Source organism: Schistocerca gregaria, chromosome 1 (genome assembly GCF_023897955.1).
Source record: "Schistocerca gregaria isolate iqSchGreg1 chromosome 1, iqSchGreg1.2, whole genome shotgun sequence".
Lineage (NCBI taxonomy): Eukaryota > Metazoa > Arthropoda > Insecta > Orthoptera > Acrididae > Schistocerca > Schistocerca gregaria.
Window position 1 is genome coordinate 160634990 of NC_064920.1, and position 23533 is coordinate 160658522.

General features: G+C 44.3%; 1 protein-coding gene across 38 annotated transcripts in view; it reads right to left on the reverse strand.

Moving 5' to 3' along the window:
• LOC126335446 (fibrous sheath CABYR-binding protein-like) overlaps nt 1-23242 on the reverse strand; it is a 103241-nt gene extending 79999 nt beyond the window's left edge. For 17 of the 38 annotated variants that reach the window (XM_049998994.1, XM_049999043.1, XM_049999034.1 and 14 more), the window contains exon 1: nt 23017-23115. In XM_049998994.1, the coding sequence (XP_049854951.1) occupies nt 23017-23113 (97 nt within the window). In that variant the 5' untranslated portion in view covers nt 23114-23115. Of the gene's footprint in view, nt 1-23016 lie in introns of all 38 variants that reach the window. The other 21 variants (XM_049998985.1, XM_049999009.1, XM_049998929.1 and 18 more) reach the window with 8 other exon arrangements.
• Between the last annotated feature and the right edge of the window lie 291 nt (nt 23243-23533).

A 23533-nucleotide genomic window follows, 5' to 3' on the forward strand; every position in this document is an offset into this window, starting at 1 on the left:
TGAGTTATTTGTCCTCTGCGCCCCCTTATCTTCTCATCCCAGTCTCCTTCAAAACTTCCTGTTCTTTCTATCACATTCTCTCTCTGCGTTTTCATCTAATAATCTTTAGGTCTTTTACCATCATGTGTGTGTGTGTGTGTGTGTGTGTGTGTGTGTGTGTGTGTGTGTGTGTGTGTGTGTGCGAGTGAGTGAGTCGTTAATGTTGTATCTTTCATTCGAGAGTGATTATTTACGACATGAGATTCTTTATTGTTTGAAAGCGGCGCTTTTCCTTCAGCCTTACACGAGGCTATTTCATCTTTGCTTCAATGACAGTACGATTATATATGAAGAGCTTATTTCAATAGTGGTACAAGTCCACTCTTTTCATTCTGAGATACATAGAGTCCTAAAGTTTAATCAGCGCCGAAAAATCTGCAGTTGAGATAGCAGAAATATTCAATCATATGGCTTCTTGCTAGAGATGAACCTTTCTTTCTGTTTGTTTGGACCATTAATGTCTGAAGCATTAGAAACAGAAAAGTGGAGGTAATGGACTTGTACCACTAATGCGTACCATACGTGATAGTTTAGAAGGCGCTTTGATCTCGTATTGTTACCAACATTACTTCATTACTTCGTCTTTCAATTACTTCATTACTTCGTCTTTCAGTAAAGCATAATAAGTCCAGAACATCTGGAACGCAGGCCTCGTCCCTATGCATTTCTCTCTGAAGAGCTGACAGATGTTTACAGGCGAGCTTCGGATGTAGAGAATGGGCAGTGCTTGCAGCGGGTGGGCCCATGTTTGCACGACGGCGGGACCTCGCGAAGGTCTTCTCGGAACGCGGAGCACGTGACAGCTATTGCGTCATCGACGGACGTACATGCACGGTTATCCCCACATCGCAACCGGTCGCCGATCGTTCGGTCGGTTTCTTCCACACCACGGAGATACGTGCGAGAATGTTCGTCATCGTCTCTGCCACAGTAAAAGGCTATTTGGGTTTTCTATACAGCCACCAAGTGCCTGGCTTCGAGTGGGATGACTTGTAGTTTGCAGAGGTATAAATTGCCTATGCTTTGGCGGTAATGTGGTATGCTAACACTCTAATGGCGAAAATGCAGTTGGGACAACAGTCACACTTTAACACTAGGCTACTGAACCCCCGTAAAATTTACGATTGCAGTGGGTACCAATTCGTGATTCCCTCCAATCTAGTATAGTCGGACAGCGTGTAAAGCGCGATATTTTGTGCTTATTTAGTGTGTTATATATTACTGGAAACCTTACAAAAATGGTTCAAATGGCTCTGAGTTCTATGGGACTTAACATCTGAGGTCATCAGTCCCCTAGAAAGAACTACTTGATCCTAACTAACCTAATTAAATCACACACATCCATGTCCGAGGCAGGATTCGAACCTGCGAACGTAGCGGTCGGGCGGTTCCAGGCTGTAGCGCCTAGAACCGCTCGGCCACACTGGCCGGCAGAAACCTTACAATTTTAATTAAGTAGCGCATAAAGCATGAATTACGACGTCATTTGACTAAACTATGGACTAGTTCAAAATGTTCAAATGTGTGTGAAACCTGATAGGACTTAACTGCTAAGGTCATCAGTCCCTACGCTTACACACTACTTAACGTAAACTATCCTAAGGACAAACACACACACCGATGCCCGAGGGAGGACTCGAACCTCCGCCGGGACCAGCCGCACAGTCCGTGACTGCAGCGCCTTGGACCGCTCGGCTAATCACGCGCGGCTACTGAATAGTAAAATTTACGTTGGTCTAATAACAATGTAACTTTTCCACCCTCTCCCCCCCCCCCCCCACTTAGGCTTTCATGTAAAAATAAAATTATTGAGATATCTTAGCACGTCTTTTTTTAATTTCAAAACCGTACTTACTTAAAAAACACACCTCGTAGAGCCATCCTGCCACGAACGCACATTTTAATAATTCCAAAAGAGAGTACATATGTTTGCTATTTAATTTACATTTTGGTCACTGTACCTATAGATTATAAACAGTTCTTGTGGTTGGTATTCCCTATTAAATTGCAATATTTTGAACTGTACTTACAGGTTGCGTGGACGATTTCCTACATATTGCGCTCCTGTTTCATTTCTGGTGTTCTTTCTTCTTAATGCCAATTTGCGTCCCCCCCCCCCCCCACCCCCCTTCCGCCCTCCCTATTTCACTGCACTATGAACTTGACACTTGTTTCGATGCTATGTTTTGGTTTGTGTTGCCGACTGTCAGATGTTATTGCCAACGATCGAATATTATTGCTGAACTTTCGAGTGTAATTATTGAGGTATCTGTGATCTGTTTGTGTATGAAATTGTGCTAAAGCGGGCACGCGCGCGAGCGTGTGTGTGTGTGTGTGTGTGTGTGTGGCCAGAAGGCGGAGGGGGGGGGGGAAGAGTTTTTTCTTCTGGTTGTGTGAGAGGGACGTTTTCTTTTTTTATCTTATCATTTATTTCATTAAGTGTTGTAGGGAGCCTGTGCTGATGTGTGTTTGTTCATTTATTACATGTTTGTTTTCTTCCATTTGTATAAGATGTTTGTCATGGTTGCTTATTCTCATTATTTTCATACCTTGCTCCATGTTTGTAGGCTGGTAGTTACAGCGTTTTAAATGTTCTGCAAATGTGGAATGGTTTGTCTCGAACTTCCAACATCTGATATGTTCTTTGTATCGTGTCAGACGGTCCATAAAGTAAAAATCAATATTACACGCAACTGAGGAAGACAGGACCATAAAAGTTGAAGACTAACCCCATTGTGCTGTTACTGCTTCTCTACTGACAACAGAACAATCCCTGCTCGTTTAATCCGTCTCTCGTGATTCTGGTAATTAATTCCGCAGTACTTAGGGTATCTGGATATTTTTAATTAGATAATGTGTATTTATAGTTCACGGTTCACAGCACATGACGTCTCAAGTACGCTGGGAAGATGGTGAACCGATATTGAAATCAGATGTTGGATAAAATGCTTGAGCCTCGTGGCACCCCGTTCTCCTTTTTCAAATACATAGGTGTTCTGGAACACCACCCGCACAAAATAATTCGAATCTTTTGTTATATTCAAACCCATACACAACTGGCCATTAAAACTGCTACACCACGAAGGTGACATGCTACAGATGCGAAATTAAACCGATTTCTCAGGACCTATGCACCCAAATTGCTTGAAAATTTAATCACATGTCAGTTCTAGTATAATATATTTGTCCAATGAATACCCGTTTATCATCTGCATTTTTTCTTGGTGCAGCAATTTTAATGGGCAGTAGTGTATTTTATTAGCTTGGTTGCGAAAATTTGCGTGACTGTGCGACAAGTTTTTTATCTATTGCCAGTCCTCGTCCCGTGTCTGGAGAAGGAAATTTTCAGTGTAGTTTGGCACTGAGTGTGACAGTAAAAGTGTAAAATCTCGCAACGTGGCCCCGCAGCACGCGAAGCGCGCGCTTTCCTGTGTCAGAGCAGCGGCGTGAGAATGTAGCGGGACCGCGAGCGGTGTGAATCCGGTCAGCTGCCAGTCACTTGTTCGCTGTCCAGCCCGCCCCGCGCTGTAAAACTGCCTCCGCCACTGCTAGCCTTCCACTGGTGCGTGAGGCGCGGCCTTCGCATAAACACGCACGCACTATCTAGCTCCCCTGTCTCTCTCTCCCTCTCTTCTCGTGCCGACACGCACAGACACATAGAGGCGTGACGTCAGGGCTGTTCCCTCCCTCTAGGCACTCTTCGCAGCTCCCGATGTTGTGTTACGACTTCTGCTCCTTTATCGTCTCCTTTATCCGTTCTTTTCCTTGTTCGTAACTACAATCTTCATCTCTTTGGCCCGTGCGGTGCCGTTTTATTACAGAGGTTTGCACTGCAGTCCTCGCTGAAGGTTTTACCAACATACACTACTGGCCATTAAAATTGCTACACCAAGAAGAAATACAGATAATAAACGGGTATTCATTGGACAAATATAATATACTAGAAATGACATGTGATTAAATTTTCACGCAATTTGTGTGGATACATCCTGAGAAATCAGTACCCAGAACAACCACCTCCGGCCGTAATAAAGGCCTGGGGATTGAGTCAAACAGAGCTTGGATGGCGTGTACAGGTACAGCTGCCCATGCAGCTTCAACACGAGACCACAGTTCATCAAGAGTAGTGACTGGTGTATGGTGACGAGCCAGTTGCTCGGCCACCACTGACCAGACGTTTTCAATTGTGAGAGATCTGGAGAATGTGCTGGCCAGGGCAACAGTCGAACATTTTCTGTATCCAGAAAGGCCCGTACAGGACCTGCAACACACGATCGTGCATTATCCTGCTGAAATGTAGGTTTCGCAGGGATCGAATGAAGGGTAGAGCCACGGGTCGTTACACATCTGAAATGTAACGTCCACTGTTTAAAGTGCCGTCAATGCGAACAAGAGGTGACCGAAACGTTTAACCAATGGCACCCCATACCATCACGCCGGGTAATACGCCAGTATGGCGATGACGAATACACGCTTCCAATGTGCGTTCACCGCGATGTCTCCAAACACATATGTGACCATCATGGTGCTGTAAACAGAACCTGGATTCATCCGAGAAAACGACGTTTTGCCATTCGTGCCCCCAGGTTCGTCGTTGAGTACACCATCGCAGGCGCTCCTGTCTGTGATGCAGCCTCAAGGGTAACCGCAGCCAAAGTATCCGAACTGAGTCCATGCTGCTGCAAACGTCGTCGAACTGTTGGTGCAGATGGTTGTTATCTTGCCAACGTCCCAATCTGTTGACTCAGGGATCGAGACGTGGCTGCACGATCCGTTACAGCCATGCAGATAAGATGCCTGTCATCTCGACTGCGAGTGATACGAGGCAGTTGGGATCCAGCACGGCGGTCCGTATTATCCTTCTGAACCACTCGATTCCATATTCTGCTAACAGTCATTGGATCTCGACCAACGAGAGCAGCAATGTCGCGATACGATAAACTGCAATCGCGATAGGCTACAATCCGACCTTTGTCAAAGTCGGAAACGTGATGGTACGCATTTCTCCTCCTTACACGAGGCATCACAACAACTTTTCACCAGGCAACGCCGGTCAACTGCTGTGTGTGTATGACAAATCGGTTGGAAACTTTCCTCATGTCGGCACGTTGTAGGTGCGCCACCGGTGCCAACCTTGTGTGAATGCTCTGAAAAGCTAATCATTTGCATATTACAGCATCCTGTCTGTTAAATTTAGCGTCTGTAGCACGTCATCTTCGTGGTGTAGCAATTTTAATGGCCAGTAGTGTACTACATTTGCGCACGTTTTCCACGAAAGTGATTCATATAACACTGTAAGGAACACGCGCTGTTTTATTGTGAGGGTCATTTCGTGTTGCATTCAACTGGTCACGAAACACGTCCGCTCCATTTACTCATTCAAACATAATGGCGTAGCGAAGTACTTGGGACGGTACATTCAGGAGAGACGCATGCGCAGACGTGTCATAGCAACCGACTGATGCACCGAAATCACGACTTCCGCCATTTTCTGTGGTGGGTACTTCTCCTGTTCATCGACAGCTGCTAATTTCTCATCAGTCTGGTAAATGTTTTCCGCTGTACTCTTTCCGCCGCGTCAAGCGCAGCCAGGTAATTACGCTAACACAAGGCCCTCGTGTGTCGTCCGATCCGCGCCAAAAATGCTGCTTTTTAAAAAAAAGCATGGCCATCTGGTGTTCCCACTTCTGTTTCCTTCATTTCTGGTCAAGTCCTGTACGAGATCTGTTCAAAATATTCCGGAACGTTCGTAATTTCGCGCCAATGGTGCACTGGGACGAAATGCGGTTGGCATCACTCACATGCCAGTGTTTAATATGTAACTACCGGAAGTTTTATTGTTGTATGTGTGTTAGTTATTGTTCAGTGCTGTATTGAGTAGAATGTTGTGTCGCACAGTTTGCGAATTTCGAGATGGCAGAGTTAGAGGAGCAACGCGTTTGAATTAAATTTTGCGTTGCACTCATGAAAACATTTACAGACACACCTAATAAGGCAGGAAACCTATAGTGACGTATGCTTAAGCCGTACTCACATAGTTTAAAAATGGCCGGACGGAAGTTAACAATGAGCCTTGTTCAAGACGTCCTTCGACGTCTTCGACGAAGCTCATGGCAGGAACGTCAACGAAACTGTGCGTGCCAAACGAAGACTGACCATCTGAGAGATTGCAGAAGAACGTAACATTTCAGTTGGATCATGTCGTGAAATCCTGACAGAGCATCTTGGAATGCCTCGTGTTGCCGCCAAGTTCGTTCCACAGCTCATGAGTCCAGACCAGAAGGACCTTCCCCCCTGCAATCTGTGAGCTTTTGGATCGCTCAAATGAGAACGAGATGTTCCTTAAGAGAATCATAACTGGCTATGAGATGTGGGCCCACGATTATGATGTTGAGACCAAGGTTCAATCTTCACAATGGGTTGGAAAAGGTTATCCAAGGCAGCAAAAAGCTCATCAGGTCAGGTCAGGTCAAACGTCAAAGCCATGCTGACAATTTTCTTTGACTTTGAAGGATTAGTTGAAACTTCCGGGCTGAGAGGCCGTCGTCGATGTATAAAATTTCCACCTGACGTTTCGTCTCCATCTGCGGGAGACATCGTCTGAGGTCGTCCGACTACTGCCACTGAGGCTCCAGGCACTCTCGCATTTATAGATGGACACGGAACGTTAGGTGGAAATTTTATACATCGACAACGGCCTCTCAGCCCGGAAGTTCCAACTGAGGACAGCACCGGCCGTGAAGGCCTACATTGTGCCACAGCGACAAACTGTTGATCAATGGTACTATCGGGACGTGTTGCGACGCCTGTTAGAAAATACAGGGTGTTTAAAAAATGACGGGTATATTTGAAACGGCAATAAAAACTAAAGGAGCAGCGATAGAAATACACCGTTTGTTGCAATATGCTTGGGACAACAGTACATTTTCAGGCAGACAAACTTTCGAAATTACAGTAGTAACAATTGTCAACAACAGATGGCGCTGCGGTCCGGGAAACTCTATAGTACGATATTTTCCAAATATCCACCTTGTGTAGCAATAATATGGCGTAGTCTCTGAATGAAATTACCCGAAACCTTTGACAACGTGTCTGGCGGAATGGCTTCACATGCAGATGAGATATACTGCTTCAGCTGTTCAATTGTTTCTGGATTCTGGCGGTACACCTGGTCTTTCAAGTGTCCCCACAGAAAGAAGTCACAGGCGTTCATGTCTGGCGAATAGGGAGGCCAATCCACGCCGCCTCCTGTATGTTTCGAATAGCCCAAAGCAATCACACGGTCATCGAAATATTCAATCAGGAAATTAAAGACGTCGGCCGTGCGATGTGGCCACCATCTTGCATAAACCACGAGGTGTTCGCAGTGTCGTCTAAGGCAGTTTGTACCGCCACAAATTCACGAGGAATGTCCAGACAGCGTGATGCAGTAATCGTTTCGGATCTGAAAAATGGACCAATGATTCCTTTGGAAGAAATGGCGGCCCAGACCAGTACTTTTTGAGGATGCAGGGACGATGGGACTGCAACATGGGGCTTTTCGGTTCCCCATATGCGCCAGTTCTGTTTATTGACGAAGCCACCCAGGTAAAAATAAGCTTCGTCAGTAAACCAAATGCTGCCCACATGCATATCGCCGTCATCAATCCTGTGCACTATATGGTTAGCGAATCTCTCTCGGGCAGCAATGGTAGCGGCGCTGAGGGTTTGCCGCGTTTGAATTTTGTATGGATATAGGTGTAAACTCTGGCGCATGAGACGATACGTGGACGTTGGCGTCATTTGGACCGCAGCTGCAGCACGGCGAACGGAAACCCGAGGCCGCTGTTGGATCACCTGCTGCACTAGCTGCGCGTTGCCCTCTGTGGTTGCCGTACCCGGTCGCCCTACCTTTCCAGCACGTTCATCCGTCACGTTCCCAGTCCGTTGAAATTTTTCAAACAGATCCTTTATTGTATCGCTTTTCGGTCCTTTGGTTACATTAAACCTCCGTTGAAAACTTCGTCTTGTTGCAACAACACTGTGTTCTAGGCGGTGGAATTCCAACACCAGAAAAATCCTCTGTTCTAAGGAATAAACCATGTTGTCCACAGCACACTTGCACGTTGTGAACAGCACACGCTTACAGCAGAAAGACGACGTACAGAATGGCGCACCCACAGACTGCGTTGTCTTCTATATCTTTCACATCTGTTGTTGAAAATTGTAACTGCTGTAATTTCGAAAGTTTGTCCGCCTGAAAATGTACTGTTGTCCCAAGCATATTGCAGCAAACGGTGTATTTCTATGGCTGCTCGTTTAGTTTTTATTGCTGTTTCAAATATACCGGTCATTTTTGAAACACCCTGTATAAGAAGGAAACGGCCAGGAATGTGGCGAGACAATTCATGGCTCTTGCATTACGATAACGCACTCGCACAATCATCTCGTTGATGCGCCACTGTTGCACAAAAAACGAAATCACTGTGCTACCTCCTCCTCCATACTCCAGACTTGGTCCCTGCGGACTTTTTTTTTTATTTCCAAAGTTGAAAGCATGAACTAAATGAAAGGTGAACTAAATGATGCAACTTAATCAATACAATTAATAATTTCATGACAGGCTGTACCTGGATAGCTCAGAGAATAAAAGTATTGTCCAATAAAAACGAGTCCCAGAGGTTTTAATCTGTCAGGAAATGCCATCCTTCAACAGCTGAGGGGAGCACTGCAGACAGTATACCCTTGAGATGCATCATATTCTCTTTTAATTCAGTAGCTGAGCTGTAAAACAGCTGAGTGCTGGCAAAATTGTCGTAATAATGTGCCTCAGCAGCGAAATGTGAGCGTGTCGTCTGCACTTTGGCCACAGTAAAATGCCGAAAGCTGCTTCTTCGTTTTGGAACGACCTGTGTTCTCCTGCGCGTCTCTGTGTTGGAAAGGCTGCAGCCGGGAGTCGAGTCAACGGCCTTCGGAGTGGATGGCCTGTGGGGCGCTGCAGAGCCGGCACAATGCGGCTGCGGCTTCCGGGCGCGGAAGGTCAATGACACCAGGAGCACGCCCCGGGCCTCCTGCACCTCTTCGCTGCAACGCGGTCAGCTGCCGCGGTTTTGCTGAGAGTCGTTACTCTGACGTTCCTCTGCAGCCGTTTAGGATAGCGGAAGGTTATGATGAAAGGAAGTGTGCCTGGTAATTTCAGTCGTAGCTTCGTGACAGGAGGCCTGTCATTAGCTTGGTGTAGTAGCGGAGAGAATGCAGCCAACAAGTTGAGTAAATTAAATGGAACCTCCAGCGGCATAAAACATTCATTCACACGGCCGGCTTCGAGTCTTGTCCATTTTAAAGTGATGAATTATTAGTCACGACAGAAACCAAATCGTGAAAATCACTGATGTGCGAAAAACTCGAACACATGATAATGGGCTAGCGACCGAAAACTGTTGTCTAAATAAGTACATTGTTTATATAATTACAGTTGCCATTTAATAAAATTAACAACAGTTGCGTATGGCACGTGTATCAGATGAGTTGTAAGGTGTATCAAATAGCAAATTAAATTTCGCTTTAGATCCACTCTCTTATTTGAAATAAGGGGCAGTCGTTAACCAAAAGCAACTACTCTCTGATGCTCAGTCTCTTTTGGAATTTATTAAAATGTACGTTCGTGGCAGGATGGCTCTACGAGGCGTGTTTTTTTAAGTAAGTACCGTTTTGAAATTAAAAAAGGACGTGCTAAGATATCTTAATAATTTTATTTTTACATGAAAGCCTCTATATTAATCTACTTTTCTTCATAGTTTCCGTCAGTACTGAGGCACTTGTCATAACGTTGTACCAGTTTTTGAATACCCTCCTCATAGAAGTCTACCGTCTGACTTGTTAACCACTGCATCACCACTGTCTTGACGTCATCATCGTCTTGAAGACGCTGACCGCCCAGGTGTTACTTCAAGTGCAGGAACAGATGGTAGTCACTGGGCGCAAGATCGGGGCTGTACGGAGGATGATCTAGAGTTTCCCATCGAAAAGATGTGATGAGATCTTTGGTCTGATTCGCAACATGCGGACGGGAATTGTCTTGCAGCAAAACGATGCCCTTGCTCATCTTCCAAGGACTGTTGCTTTGATTCTGGTGTGACGTAGGCCACCCATGTTTCATCGCCTGTAAGAATTTGGCTTAAGAAATCACCGTCATTGTGGCACCGCTCAAGGAAAATCAATGTACTGTCTAAAGGTTTGGTTTTGTGCACATCCGTCAACATTTTCGGTACCCAAAGTGCGCACAATTTTCGGTAATTCAAGTGCTCGATCACAATGCCATACAAAACACTACGAGAAACATTAAGAAAGTCATCCCGCAAGGAGGAAATCGTAAAGCGTCTGTTTTCTCTTACCTTATTGTCCAGTTCCTGCACCAAACTTTCATTAACGACCGAAGGACGCCCACTCCGTTCATAATGCACATTTGTGCGACCATCTTTAAATGCTCTCGCCCACTTTCTTACCATTCCATTACTCATAATGTTTTCTCCGTAAACTGTACAGACCTCACGATGAATATCGATCGCTTTTAGACCTTTAACACTGAGAAATCTTATAACAACCGGTACTTCACAGTCGGCGGGACTCACGATTATCGGAGGCATCTTAAACACTCAGTACACAACGTAAACAAGGAAGAATCAACTGTAATGGCGTCTGTGAGTAGGTTAAGGTACAGGCTTTCATGTAAAAATAAAATTATTGAGATATCTTAGCACGTCTTTTTTAATTCAAAACGATACTTACTTAAAAAATACGCCTCGTACATGAAACTCCGATTGCGTTTCGGCGCTCCTCACGAACCATATCAAGGCTTCAACATGGGTTAGACTCTCGCGCCAGCATATAGTCGTGAATGTATATTCCACTTCTGGCGAAACTCTAAGTTCGAACTCTTCGCCATATCCTTTTGGCCATGGGTGCTATTTCTGTAGCTTCGCACTGTTCAGAAAGTGTGGACCGTGACTAGTCGCTGCCTTGAGAAGGGGGCTAGGATATCGCAGTTGGTAGCACTGTGCCCTCAAAATAAGGAAGAGAGGTTACGCACCTGACTTAACCGACTCCTCAGACTGCACTGTATTGCTTCTAATATTTTATTTCAGATGGAACTCAAAATTCGGGTACGTTAATCTAAAATGAAGTATGATTATCATGGGAATTTGTTTATCGTAGATTCAGCATTCACAGACCGCGTCACATACTAATGTGACAGACGGATTCCCACATTAGACACATCCCATTTTCCAATTATGACCTTCAGTTCTCAGGCAGAACTGTTAATGTGAAGTAAAATAATATAATAAATACAAGGATTCAATTAAGTAGACTCCAATAATGGGGAAGGAAACTGACCTTCCCCGTGGACCAAATTTTCTGAATCATAGGAGGATATAGATCAGGATGACTGTAGGGGGATATCAACCCATTTCTCCAGGTTGCGTAACCACTGCGCTGGGTCCGGTCTGGCACAAGTGTGAGTTGTCATAGCACACAGAACAAAAAATTTGTCCTACCGGCAGATGCCACGCTAATTCCACATAACAACGTCTGTTGTCTTGATAATAACGTCATTTCTGTGAGAAAGACAGTCCGTAGATGTCTACAGGTATGCCGTATCTAGCTGAAGCTACTAATTAATGGTTAGGACCTGTACAGCCTCCACCAAATTGCGGGAGTATTGATTGCTACGTTTCACTCGCAGTTCCTACTTTTTTATTTTTGTATTTTAGTCGTCTACTGGCTGGTGTGATGTGACCCGCCACGAATTCCGCTCGTGTGCCAACCTTTTCATCTCAGATTAGCCATAGCACCCTACGTCCTCAATTATTTGCTGGATGTATTCTAATCTCTGTCTTTCTCTACAGCTCAGTCACAGATATTTTCTAGAGGTTTATATTTCGAAAACGTCGTGGACCACTCGATCGCGACGGGGAGCCTGTTCGTCGTACCAGGAACGTATGCATGGGGCCCTGGAAATACGTTTGTTGTCACTGTGGACGGCGCTGATAAGAAATAGCAGAAAAGGCAACATTTGGTCGCCGAGAGTGTTGGAATATACACTCTGGTTCAGTTAACGGTAGCCAAAATGCGTTGGCAAAGCCACTGTGGAGGTCCCCGAAGTATCTCAGAAAGCTTCCGCCCTGAACTACACTCTTTGAGGGTTAAGTACCCCATTGGAACATCGATGGATTCGGCGCCTTGCATTATTTGAAAGGAGACAATATCGTGACTCGTCCAACCACACTGCATTCTGTCCGTTACCTTCCTGTGCTCTGTATTTTGAGAACGTGAGGCTTTTATGCCGTTGTAAGCAATGATCTTTTTTGCAACGAGCCTATATTCAAAAGTCCACTGCACATAGTTTTCTTTGCTGTGTTCTCTCGAGAACTGGTTGAGAGGGATGTGCATTAACTGACATCAGCGCTTCTCGTCAGCCGATTGTCGTTGACAAAACTTGACTCTTGTCTCTGGTACTTGTCGATTACAATATTTTTACGACTGCGTTACATGGCTGCGAGTATTACACCATTCCGTGTGATCACGTTGAACAGTCCGAGTCGATAAACAAATCGGAGAATTTCGTCGGTTGTATGGTCAAGGCCACATCCAAACTTGATAACGCTTTTCTCCCAGTCTGTCTGTCGTACGGCGCAGATATCGTTCAACTGACTGACACCAGACGCACACCACTTCTCTGCCATGTCTTACGTCACCTGTGTAGGGCAACGTGACCGCAGCACACCGTCTACACTGCTCCATTGCTCCGAAGGGATTAATGTGCTCTTTCAATTCTGTAAGCTGATGTGTGGAATGTATGATTCTAGCGATATACCATCTGAATTTAGGAATAATATCATCCACACAATTCCGAAGACTGCAAGAGCTGACAGGTGCGAGAATTATCGCACAATCAGCTAAACAGCTCATGCATCCAAGTTGCTGACAAGAACAATACCCAGACGAATGGAAAAGAAAATCGAGGATGTGTTACATCACGATCAGTTTGGCTTTAGGAAAGGTAGAGGCACCAGAGAGGCAGTTCTCACATTGCGGTTGATAATAGAAGCAAGACTAATATCAAGACACATGTTAATAGGATCTGTTGACCTTTAAAAAGCGTTCGACAGGATCAAATGGTGCAAGATGTTCGAAATTCTGAGAAAAAAAGGGGTAAGCCGTAGGGAGAGACAGGTGATATACAATATGTACAAGAGCCAAGAGGGAATAATAAGAGCGGACGACCAAGAACGAAGTGCTCGGATTAAAAAGGGTGTAACAAAGGGCTGTAGTCTTTCGCCCCTACTGTTCAATCTGTACATAGAAGAATCAACGACGGAAATAAAAGAAAGATTCAGAAGCGGGATTAAAATTCAAGGTGAAAAGATATCAATGATACGATTCGCTGACGACATTGCTCTCCTGAGATAAACTGAAGAAGAATTACATGATCCACTGAAAGGAATGAACAGCCTAACGAGTACAGAATTTGGACTGAGAGTAAACAGAAGAAAGACGAAAGTAATGAGAAGTAGTAGAAACGAGAACAGCGAGAAACTGTACATCGGGACTGATGGTCAAGAAGTAAATTAAATTAAGGAATTCTACCACCTACGCAAAAAAAAAAAAAAAAACCAATGACGGACTTTGCAAGGAGGGCATCAAAAGGAGACTAGCGCTGTCGAGAAGGGCATTCCTCGCCAAGAGAAGCCTACTAGTATCAAACATAGGCCTTAATTTGAAGAAAAAGTTTCTGAGAACGTACGTCTGGAGTACAGCATTGTATGGCAGTGAAACAAGGACTGTGGGAAAAACGGAACAGAAGAGAATCGAGGCATCTGAGATGTGGTGCTACAGACACATGTTGAAAATTAGGTGGACTGATATGGTAAAGAATGAGGAGGTTCTGCACACAATCGGAGAGGAAAGGAATATGTGTAAAACACTGACAAGGAGAAGGGACAGGAAGACAGGACATCAGTTAAGACATCAGAGAATGACTTCCATGGTACTAGAGGGAGTCGTAGAGGGCAAAAACTGTAGAGGAAGACAGAGATTGGAATACATCCAGCAAATAATTGAGGACGTACGTTGCGAGTGCTACTCTGAGATGAAGAGGTTAGCACAGGGGAGGAATTCGTGACAGGCCGCTCAGAATTTGTGCAAACAGTTAGGGTTATCAGTCACATCATTTCTGAGAAAATCGGTTAGATATCTATTATATTGTGATGTTGACAACAATACAAGACTGCAAACCAGAACAGTGTAACAGTCTTACCATTTACTTTGCTACCACTGACAGCGCCGCTCAGAAAAACATTCAGGTTATAGATGACATTCAGGGAAGTTTGTTATGCCTCCAGTTTCCTCTTCTAAAACTAATATGTGAAAATATGCAAACTTTATTTTCTACGGGAAATATACTTAAAAATTTAGATCAATAATCACACGCTTCATCATCACAATTTAGAATTTTCTGAAAGTAGTAGCCAAGGATGGTAAAGAAAGCCATTTTAATTATATGTGCCAATTTTGTTGAATTTAATTTCATTCATTAAGGAGAAAACTGTACCCGAATGAAAATTAAAGTTTCCGGTAAATCGTGAAAGAAAGTTTATGAAGATGTTAGTGTATCACTGTTCAGTTTTAGAACATTCAAGTTGCGTATACCTGTCGGTCATCTGTTTCTTTAATTTCCATACTCTTTATCACAGTTCTTTTATTTATCCCAGCCTCTCTTGTAACAGCTTCTGCAGCTCTGTCCTCTTTGGTTACTCACAGACGATCAATAACAGAGCTTCAGCAATTTCAAGTCTGGACATCTGATTGTTTGCAGAACATGAATGCTAGAAATTGCACCACCATTGAAAGTTATTACTGCATTCATTACACCTACCTCCAACACTGTCAGCCCGACAAGTATAGTTTTCGGTATTGGCTCCTGAGTACGGCTGATGATGCTTTTATTGGGATTCTACGAGAGACTGTGGAGATATCTCCTAAGACTTCTTGTATTTGCCAGATCCCTTTGCTTTACGTAATTGCCCCAATAATACCAAGGAATGCTAGTGAGTAAACGACATGGCTGTACACCCATTTTGTGTGATGAGCCAAATGATGTATGTTATTTGGCTGGCCGCGGTGGCCGAGCGGTTCTAGGCGCTACAGTCTGGAACCGCGCGACCGCTACGGTAGCAGGTTCGAATCCTGCCTCGGGCATGGATGTGTGTGATGTCCATAGGTTATTTAGATTTAAGTAGTTCTAGGGGACTGATGAACTAAGATGTTAAGTCTCATAGCGCTCAGAGCCATTTGAACCATTTTTGATGTGTGTTATTTGATATTGCTTTGAACAGGTTGCCTCGAAACTTCAGTTTCATGTTGAATTTCTTTATTCTCGGAACTTCTAACGCAGAAGGCACGTACACTGAAATAGCACAACACAACAGTAACTACGAGCCCCACGTGTTTCGAATTCCCACAGCAAGAAGTAATCAAGTATATAAAAAGATGTTTGGTTGTAGCTACGCCACAGTCATGGAGATACGCCTGAACTTAGGTTCTGGTAATCATACATTTCTAGAAACACCTTTTTATGATTTTATCCGGAAGCTGGAAAAACATACGGAAAGGAATAATATGACATGTTCTGATGGACCTCGAAACGACAGAGGGGTGTGACGCCTGTGGAGCATTACATTCAAACTAAATTGACGAACAAACGGAAAATGAAAGTATCCATAACCTATACATTTTTGTAGTCCGCATGAAACGATCTTTTCTCCAGTTTTTGGACAGTGTTCAAGAGCAGATCCCCTTATGAATGAGAATACAACACAAAATAGAGAGCAGATATCTCGGGCCTGTGTAGACGGTGGCTACCATCGGTCACTAGCGCCGACGTCGAGCAGCTGAACCCTCTACGGCTTACCATTTGTATTGCGCGATGGCTGCACACGACGTTTCATTGTATTCTAGTCACGTCTTCGGTGTAATGGGCCTTTGTCTTTAAGCTTCAGCCTTCAAAGTTTAAAAGTGCTATGTTTGCAGACCATTGTGGGTATTCAGTGCAACTACTTTTATCTATCCATCTTTCAGAACATGTCATCAAAGTACGCCCTTGAAATCTCGACGGTTGTGGGAAAGAGTGCCAACTTGTTGTAGTTACAGTCTCCTGTCTACAAAATTCAATCTTCGAAACATTCCTTATTAATACAAGTTTAAAGCATTGTTTTGTTCGAACTGCGCCTTATTATGACTGCAAAACACTTTGCAGACTCCTCATTTCCACGTATCATACCTTTGGATCGCAATACGGAACACTTCGGTGTGGCTCATCGTTTCTCGTAGCGTGCACTTATCCTGAAATGCACACCCTCTATTTTTGCAGCCTTCATAATTTTTACGGATACTAGATTAGTTCTCCTCGCTATCCATAGCACAGAGATCCATCGATTTTTGCGATTGTTGTATAAAAGGCTGCAGCATCGCAGCACTGGTAACTGGAGTTGTTAGCGTTCGTATTTGCTCAGACATGTGTATAATCCCATGTTGTCTTTTCACTAATACAAACTACTACTGGAAATTTTGGTAGTCCAATTACAAACTCATTTCTCAGTCTCGTTGAGTATCTCTTTATGTTTCCACACTTCCAGTATTAATTCAATACGCCGTCACATATCTTAGATTTACTTGCAGCAGTGTCGTCTGTTCAATACAGAAACTCAACTACTGCGGTCTACTCTACCGTTAGGGTACATAGTGCTGTGTCACCGTGCTATAAACATAAGTATAATATGAAAAATGGTTCAAATGGCTCTGAGCACAATGGGACTTAACTTCTAAGGTCATCAGTCCCATAGAACTAAAGAACTACTTAAACCTAACTAACCTAAGGATATAACACATATCCATGCCCGAGGCAGGTTTCGAATCTGCAAACGTAGCGTCGCGCGGTTCCAGACTGTAGCTCCTAGAACCGCTCGGTCACCCGGCCGGCTATAATATGAAAATGAACTGTCAGTCACATCGTTAAAAAAAATAGCGCCGAAGTGATTTATGAAAACTATTAAAGACTAAGCCATGGTGCTTGAAGGAGAATTTGAACCCAATTCTCTCTCCTTCTAGGGACTCCTCTGAATTTGCCATCATGGCGATAACGTGAGATATTGTGGGAAGGAACAAGTTAGTTTACTATTCTTGCAGCACACTCCTGCGGGATAACAACAAGCCTTTCGGTGATGCACAACTCCTCTCACGAAGCGTATCCCCCTGAAGATGGTTCACCGACTCCCTGAAGTTCTCGTCCTAACTAAATGAACCAGTGACGATACGCGCAGCTCGGCTACGGATCTTGTCTACCTCACATATTAGTTCTACCTGATTATGACCCTAATCTCATGAGCCCTCAAGAATCGGTTGAAAGACAACTTTGTAAGTTGCCTCTCCCTGGATGAATTACATTCCCGTAGGGTTTTCAATGATTGTGTCACATCTGTTTTTCCACTAAACAATACATCGGACGAGTATTCCTCGATATTTTACAGCTTTAAATGTTTACAGTGATAGGTTATCAATGTTGTGTTCAAATCGTAATGCGTCTTTCCACTCATTTGCGCAAACTTTATGGACGCCGACAGTCATGCCCTTGTGCCACAAGTTGATGCTCTGCAGGTCATCCGGAGTTTCGGTGCAATTTTGTGGGTTATCGACTTCCGAACACGCAACAGCAATTGTCCTGCATCAGCCTCCGACGTTGTTCACCAGCTGATGTACACACATCATTAATGTTAATGGGACAATAACACTGACGTGGAATATATCAGAAAACCACTTTTACATCTGACGGTTTTCTACACATTGTGAAAGTAGTACTTTCTTTTGCTGGGAAATCTTCAATCCTGTCGCTAATTTGATTCAATGTTCGTATATGTTAACCATAGCACCAGCTCGCTTGTTTTATTTTGTGCAAACGTCCTTACAGTTATAGGTGGAACTATTCACATATGCCACACTATCGGAAAGTAGTAAGACATCATTTGAAGATCATCTGGCATGGGAGGTACAGTTATGGAGCACCAGAGCGATGACAGACAAGGAACAAAAAGAGTATATTTTTTATGAAGACCGAGACACTCGACATCACACGCACGCATGAAATGGCAAAGTAATGGGAAACCTGCGAAACAGCACGAGGAAATGTTAGCGTATAAAAAAAAACAACTAAAATGTTCTTACATTTGCTGTAGTCTATTCACATCCAGTCCCTTGCATACTTCCGCAAGGAATTTCTTCACGTTATATACCGTTCCTAATCTGAACGCCGTATGAGAATGCTAATGCCCAATCGCAACAGGGTTCAAAAGGTAATACATCGTAATGATGAGGCAGGAAGGAACGTTGGGATTGAATGTCCCGTCGACGTCGAGGTCCTTAGAGACGGAGCATAAGCTCGGGCTTGGTTTGGGAAGGAAGGGGTGGGAAGGAAACTGGCGAAGCCCTTTTTAAAAGGATCATCCCAGAATCTGCCTTAAGCGAGTCAACGAAGCCATGGAAAACTCTTGGATAGCTAGATGGGGGTTTGAACACACATCCATAATCAAGGATGTGGTTTGTTATCTGATGTGTTGCCGACGTGACGGATAACATTTTCTTCCGCTGTTTAGTTAACGATTCCGTTGTGTAACGTATTTGGTCGACTGACGTAATTCTCCTTTTAGACTGGATGGCACCTACGAAGCGAATGCATCTCCGCCAGTAACAAGTTTCTTCTGACGATGACTTCCGCGTCAATCGTGGAAATACTGTGCAGAATAATGGAGTCATTAAAACAGCTGGACCGCTATAAATGTGTCACCTATGAAGACCTATACAGCGCACACCATTACCTGCGAGGTACCACGACATTTCACGAGACAATTTCTGAGATACAGGTGATGGTAACGTCACGCATAGCGTAGGTGACGAAGATACGCTCCATAATTCACAAGTGCCCCTCATAACAAAACAAACCTCTTATCTTCGATCTTCGTCACTTCAGCAATGGAGCATGGATTACACGTCCAGCTTATTGGTTGAATCCGAAGCTATGGACCCTCTCACAGTATAACTTGTTAAAACTTTTATGCAATAGAAAGCGACATTAGGGTTATTCCAAGAATTCGTGGGTGCAAACAACAACACTTCTGTAAGACTGCTGACTAGAGGTATCGTGTAGACGCTGTGGGCCTTGAAGATTATCTCACGGAATTTTGCAGTGTACATGCGTTAATGAGCCAGCCTACCGTACAGGGCAGTACTGATTCCGAAAGAAAAATTCATAATTGTATACCTCATAAATTATGAAGCGTATCATAAAAGAATGCACGTACTGTGAAGTCATCTTATTTATTCACGGACGGACCACGGGAATAATGCTTACCTGAATCCGTGGAAATATCTGACTAAATAATACACGTTTTATGCTCTGAAAAACACTTCTGCGATATTTGGTACTTTTCTATTGTCGTGTTACAGTTTAGATTTTATACCATTGCTGCTCCATTTTTCCACGACTAAAATGAAAATGAGATTATTTACGCTTCCTTTCTTTGTGTACGTCGGTTTTTCCTTGTTTGACACGTCCGCATAAGAGTTTGAATAGGCAACATTTATTGGAGGGAAACGGCAATTTTCGAGTATTGTAGTTATTTGTATTACCAACGACTGAACATCCATTACCGCAACACTCCAACGTATCGCTATGATTAGAACGTCTCTAGTTGTAGCTTACTAATCGAATAATCAAAGACAAGTGCACTTTTTCATTCTATGCAGTATATAACCCTAGGTTTTTCTGAATAAAGAACTTGTCTTTGCATCTTTTTGTTTAGGCGTTATCGGAATTATAATTTTTATCGGATGATTACTACTTACATATAACGGAGACTGCAAAATCTGCGAAAAATCTAAAGCGACGATCATTATTATGTGATAAGTCATCAATATGTATAATAAGAGAAATGGTTCTACATCATTGGAACAGGATTTAAACCCTATATCTGTGAAAGTCCGTCCGTCAAAAACAATGTGCTCCTCTCAAACTGTCAAAAACTCTCAGCTGAGTTGCAAACCTGGATAGATATTCGATACGAACATATATTTTGTTAAAATCAGCGTATCGAATCAGAAGCTTTTCGGTGGCAATGTTTCGTAGACTGTATCCATGGCTCACTGGATACCGCGTATGCAGAACGCGATGTCTGATGCAGCTAAACGATTTGTTCTCGGAAAGTTTATGATTGTCGTGGAGTTATTCCCTTCTTATGTTTTGTTTTGCCATGATTCCTTACAGTGCGATGAGAAATATGCAGCACATTGAAAAGGGGTGCTATTAATTTTTTAACCGTGCGTCCTAAACATCTCATCTTACATGGCTCGTTGGTACACCTGCACCAGTGTAATTTCTTCAACCCCACTTTCTTTGTACAAGTCTCCATATACGGAACCAACAACGGTAGAAGGCAAATGATTTTATTACGTATACCAGAGCAGGAAATATTTCCAGTTTCTAAGCAGCTTATTTCATTTCGTTTATAATAGTGCACAAAAGTTGCATGACCCGTTGGCCTGTCACTGGTACGATTCCCACTTGCTGCAGAGTTTGGTTTGGAGCACTGACGAAAAATGTACGAGAGGAGCCCGAAAGTGGATGATTCCTGGCATACAGAATGAACCAAATAATCGCACAGCACACTATTTTCCAAACATGTGCATTCTGACAGTCTTAGTGACAATCTTTGTTTATTTCAATAACTTCTACACCTTTCTGATAAGCATGGTCTTTAATACCTTCTGCTTGATTGTATTCATGTATAAGCTCTCGCGGTTCCGTTTTCATCACTTCTATGAAAGAATTGCCAATCTAAAGAATTAGCGATACGGTTTTAAGCTGTATCAGATTCCGAAAATTCTTATATTTCCTTACTTGAATAACCACGCTAGAAACTTGCGTAACTTACAAATTTTCCGATAAATATACAATGTTTCCTCCTATATTATTAACTAGAAGCTATCAAGTTTCGATGTCTTTTGCAGTCCAGTGCGTTCTTTTCGTCTTTGATCTGTTACAGTTTGAGGACTTACACAGACAACAGAACGACAGAATAAAAAAAAATGGTTCAATGGCTCTGAGCACTATGGGACTTAACATCTCAGGTCATCAGTCCCCTAGAACTTAGAACTACTTAAAACTGATTAAACTAAGGACATCACAAACATGTATGCCCGAGACAGGATTCGAACTTGCGACCGTAGCGGTCGCGCGGTTTCAGATTGAAGCGCCCAGAACCCGCTCGGCCACCTGCGGCCGGCGCGACAGAATCAACGAGGATCGAACAAGTAATGAAACACGTAACATAAAGTACATTAATATGAAACTTCCGGAGAGATTAAAACTGCGTGCCGGATCGAGACACGAACTCGGGACCTTTGCCTTTCGCGGGCAAGTGCTCTACCATCTGAGCCACCCAGCATGACTCACGACCCGCCCCCACAGCTTCATTTCTGCCAGTAGCTCGTCTCCTACCTTCAAAACTTCGCAGAAGCTCTTCTGCGAACCTTGTACAACTAGCACTCGCGAAGAAAGGATATTGCGGAGACATGGCTTAGCCACAGCCTGGAAGATGTTTCCAGAATGAGATTTTCACTCTGCAGCGGAGTGTGCGCTGATATGAAACTTCACGGCAGATTAAAACTGTGTACCCGACCGAGACTCGAACTCGGGATCTTGGCCATTGTGGGCAAGTGTACCATCTGAGCTACACAAGCACGACTCACGCGCCGTCCTCACAGCTTTACTTCTGCCAGTACCTCGTCTCTTACCTTCCAAACTTCACAGAAGCTCTTCCGCGAACGTTAATGCGCTTACCGACATAGTGATATCCTAAAGAAAAGTATGTTAGAAATGACTCAGTTCGTTGTAACGATGAAAAGTGAGAGATTGCGACGAAAACCACACTGATCCATAGCATTCGTAATATCAGTAATGTGGTGTCACCGCCAGACACCACACTTGCTAGGTGGTAGCCTTTAAATCGGCCGCGGTCCGTTAGTATACGTCGGACCTGCGTGTCGCCACTATCAGTGATTGCAGACCGAGCGCCGCTACACGGCAGGTCTAGTCTAGACTCCCTAGCACTCGCCCCAGTTGTACAGCCGACTTTGCTAGCGATGGTTCTCTGTCTACATACGCTCTCATTTGCAGAGACGACAGTTTAGCTACGTCATTTGCTACGGCCTAACAAGTTGTCATATGTCTTCTGAACAGATAATATTGTGACTCATGTACCGACAAGAGCGATGTTCATCATTAATGGATTAAAGTTCAGTATCAACTAGCTACGTCCGCTTTCTGAATTCTAATTCCTTGTCATGTTCCAGACCTCGCGTCAGTATAGTCCTTCCCCCCTCACGCCAGCTTGCGTGAGGTAAAACGCGTGCATTTCGGCCTCCTCTAGTAACACGGTGTTGGCTCTTCTGCCAACACAACAAGTACCACGTCACGTCGCACAGTTGCCTGTCGATGCTAAAACTATATTTTACTTCTTCACAGTCGTGGTCTCTTTAGTATCTCTGCAGCCCCTAGTTATTCATCACCCTAGGACTGAACATATACCATCCTGTCCTTGTCGTACACGTTTCGAAGCCGGAACATATGTAATTCCACGGTGGGAAATCAGAAGTGATGGTGTCGAAAAGACAACAACTGTCCTGTACTTCCCAAAACAGCGTTTCGTTGGGTTTGAAGGGACGTCCTCGATATGAAGAGGCCCGAACCACGCATTGTCTACTAACATAGGCCTGCTGGTATCCTGGTTCCCGTCCTCGATATGAGCCACGCGTTGCTTACTAACATAGTCCTACTGGTATCCTGGCCGCAGGAGAAGGAGCACGGTGCGACGACGGCGACACTGCACTCACCTGGGACCTGTGGCTGCGGCTGCAGCGTGGCGGCGGAGGCGGCGCCGGCTAAAAGCAGCGCCAGCAGCAGCGGTGTGTGTCGGCGGTGGCTGCCCATCGCGGAATAGCCGCCCGGCACGCCGGCGCCGCTTTTATACGGCGCAGCCAGAGGACAGCCGACCCGGCGCTGCAGCCGCCGTCCGCTGTGCGCACACAGCTGCTGCAGCTAAGGCGTCCACACGCCGACCACCGCCACACGCTGCAGCACCAACTGATAACGTTGCCAACCTGCTGCAACCGTATCACATTCCACACTGGCACGTGCTCCCGATCTGTTGTAGAATTTTAGAACATGTTTTTTGCTCTCTTATCATGTCATTTTTGGAAACCCAGAATCTACTCAGCAGGAATAACATGGATTCCGGAAACAGCGATCGTGTGAGACCCAACTCGCATTATTTGTTCATGAGACCCAGAAAATATTAGATACAGGCACCCAGGTAGATACTATTTTCCTTGACTTCCGGTAGGCGTTCGA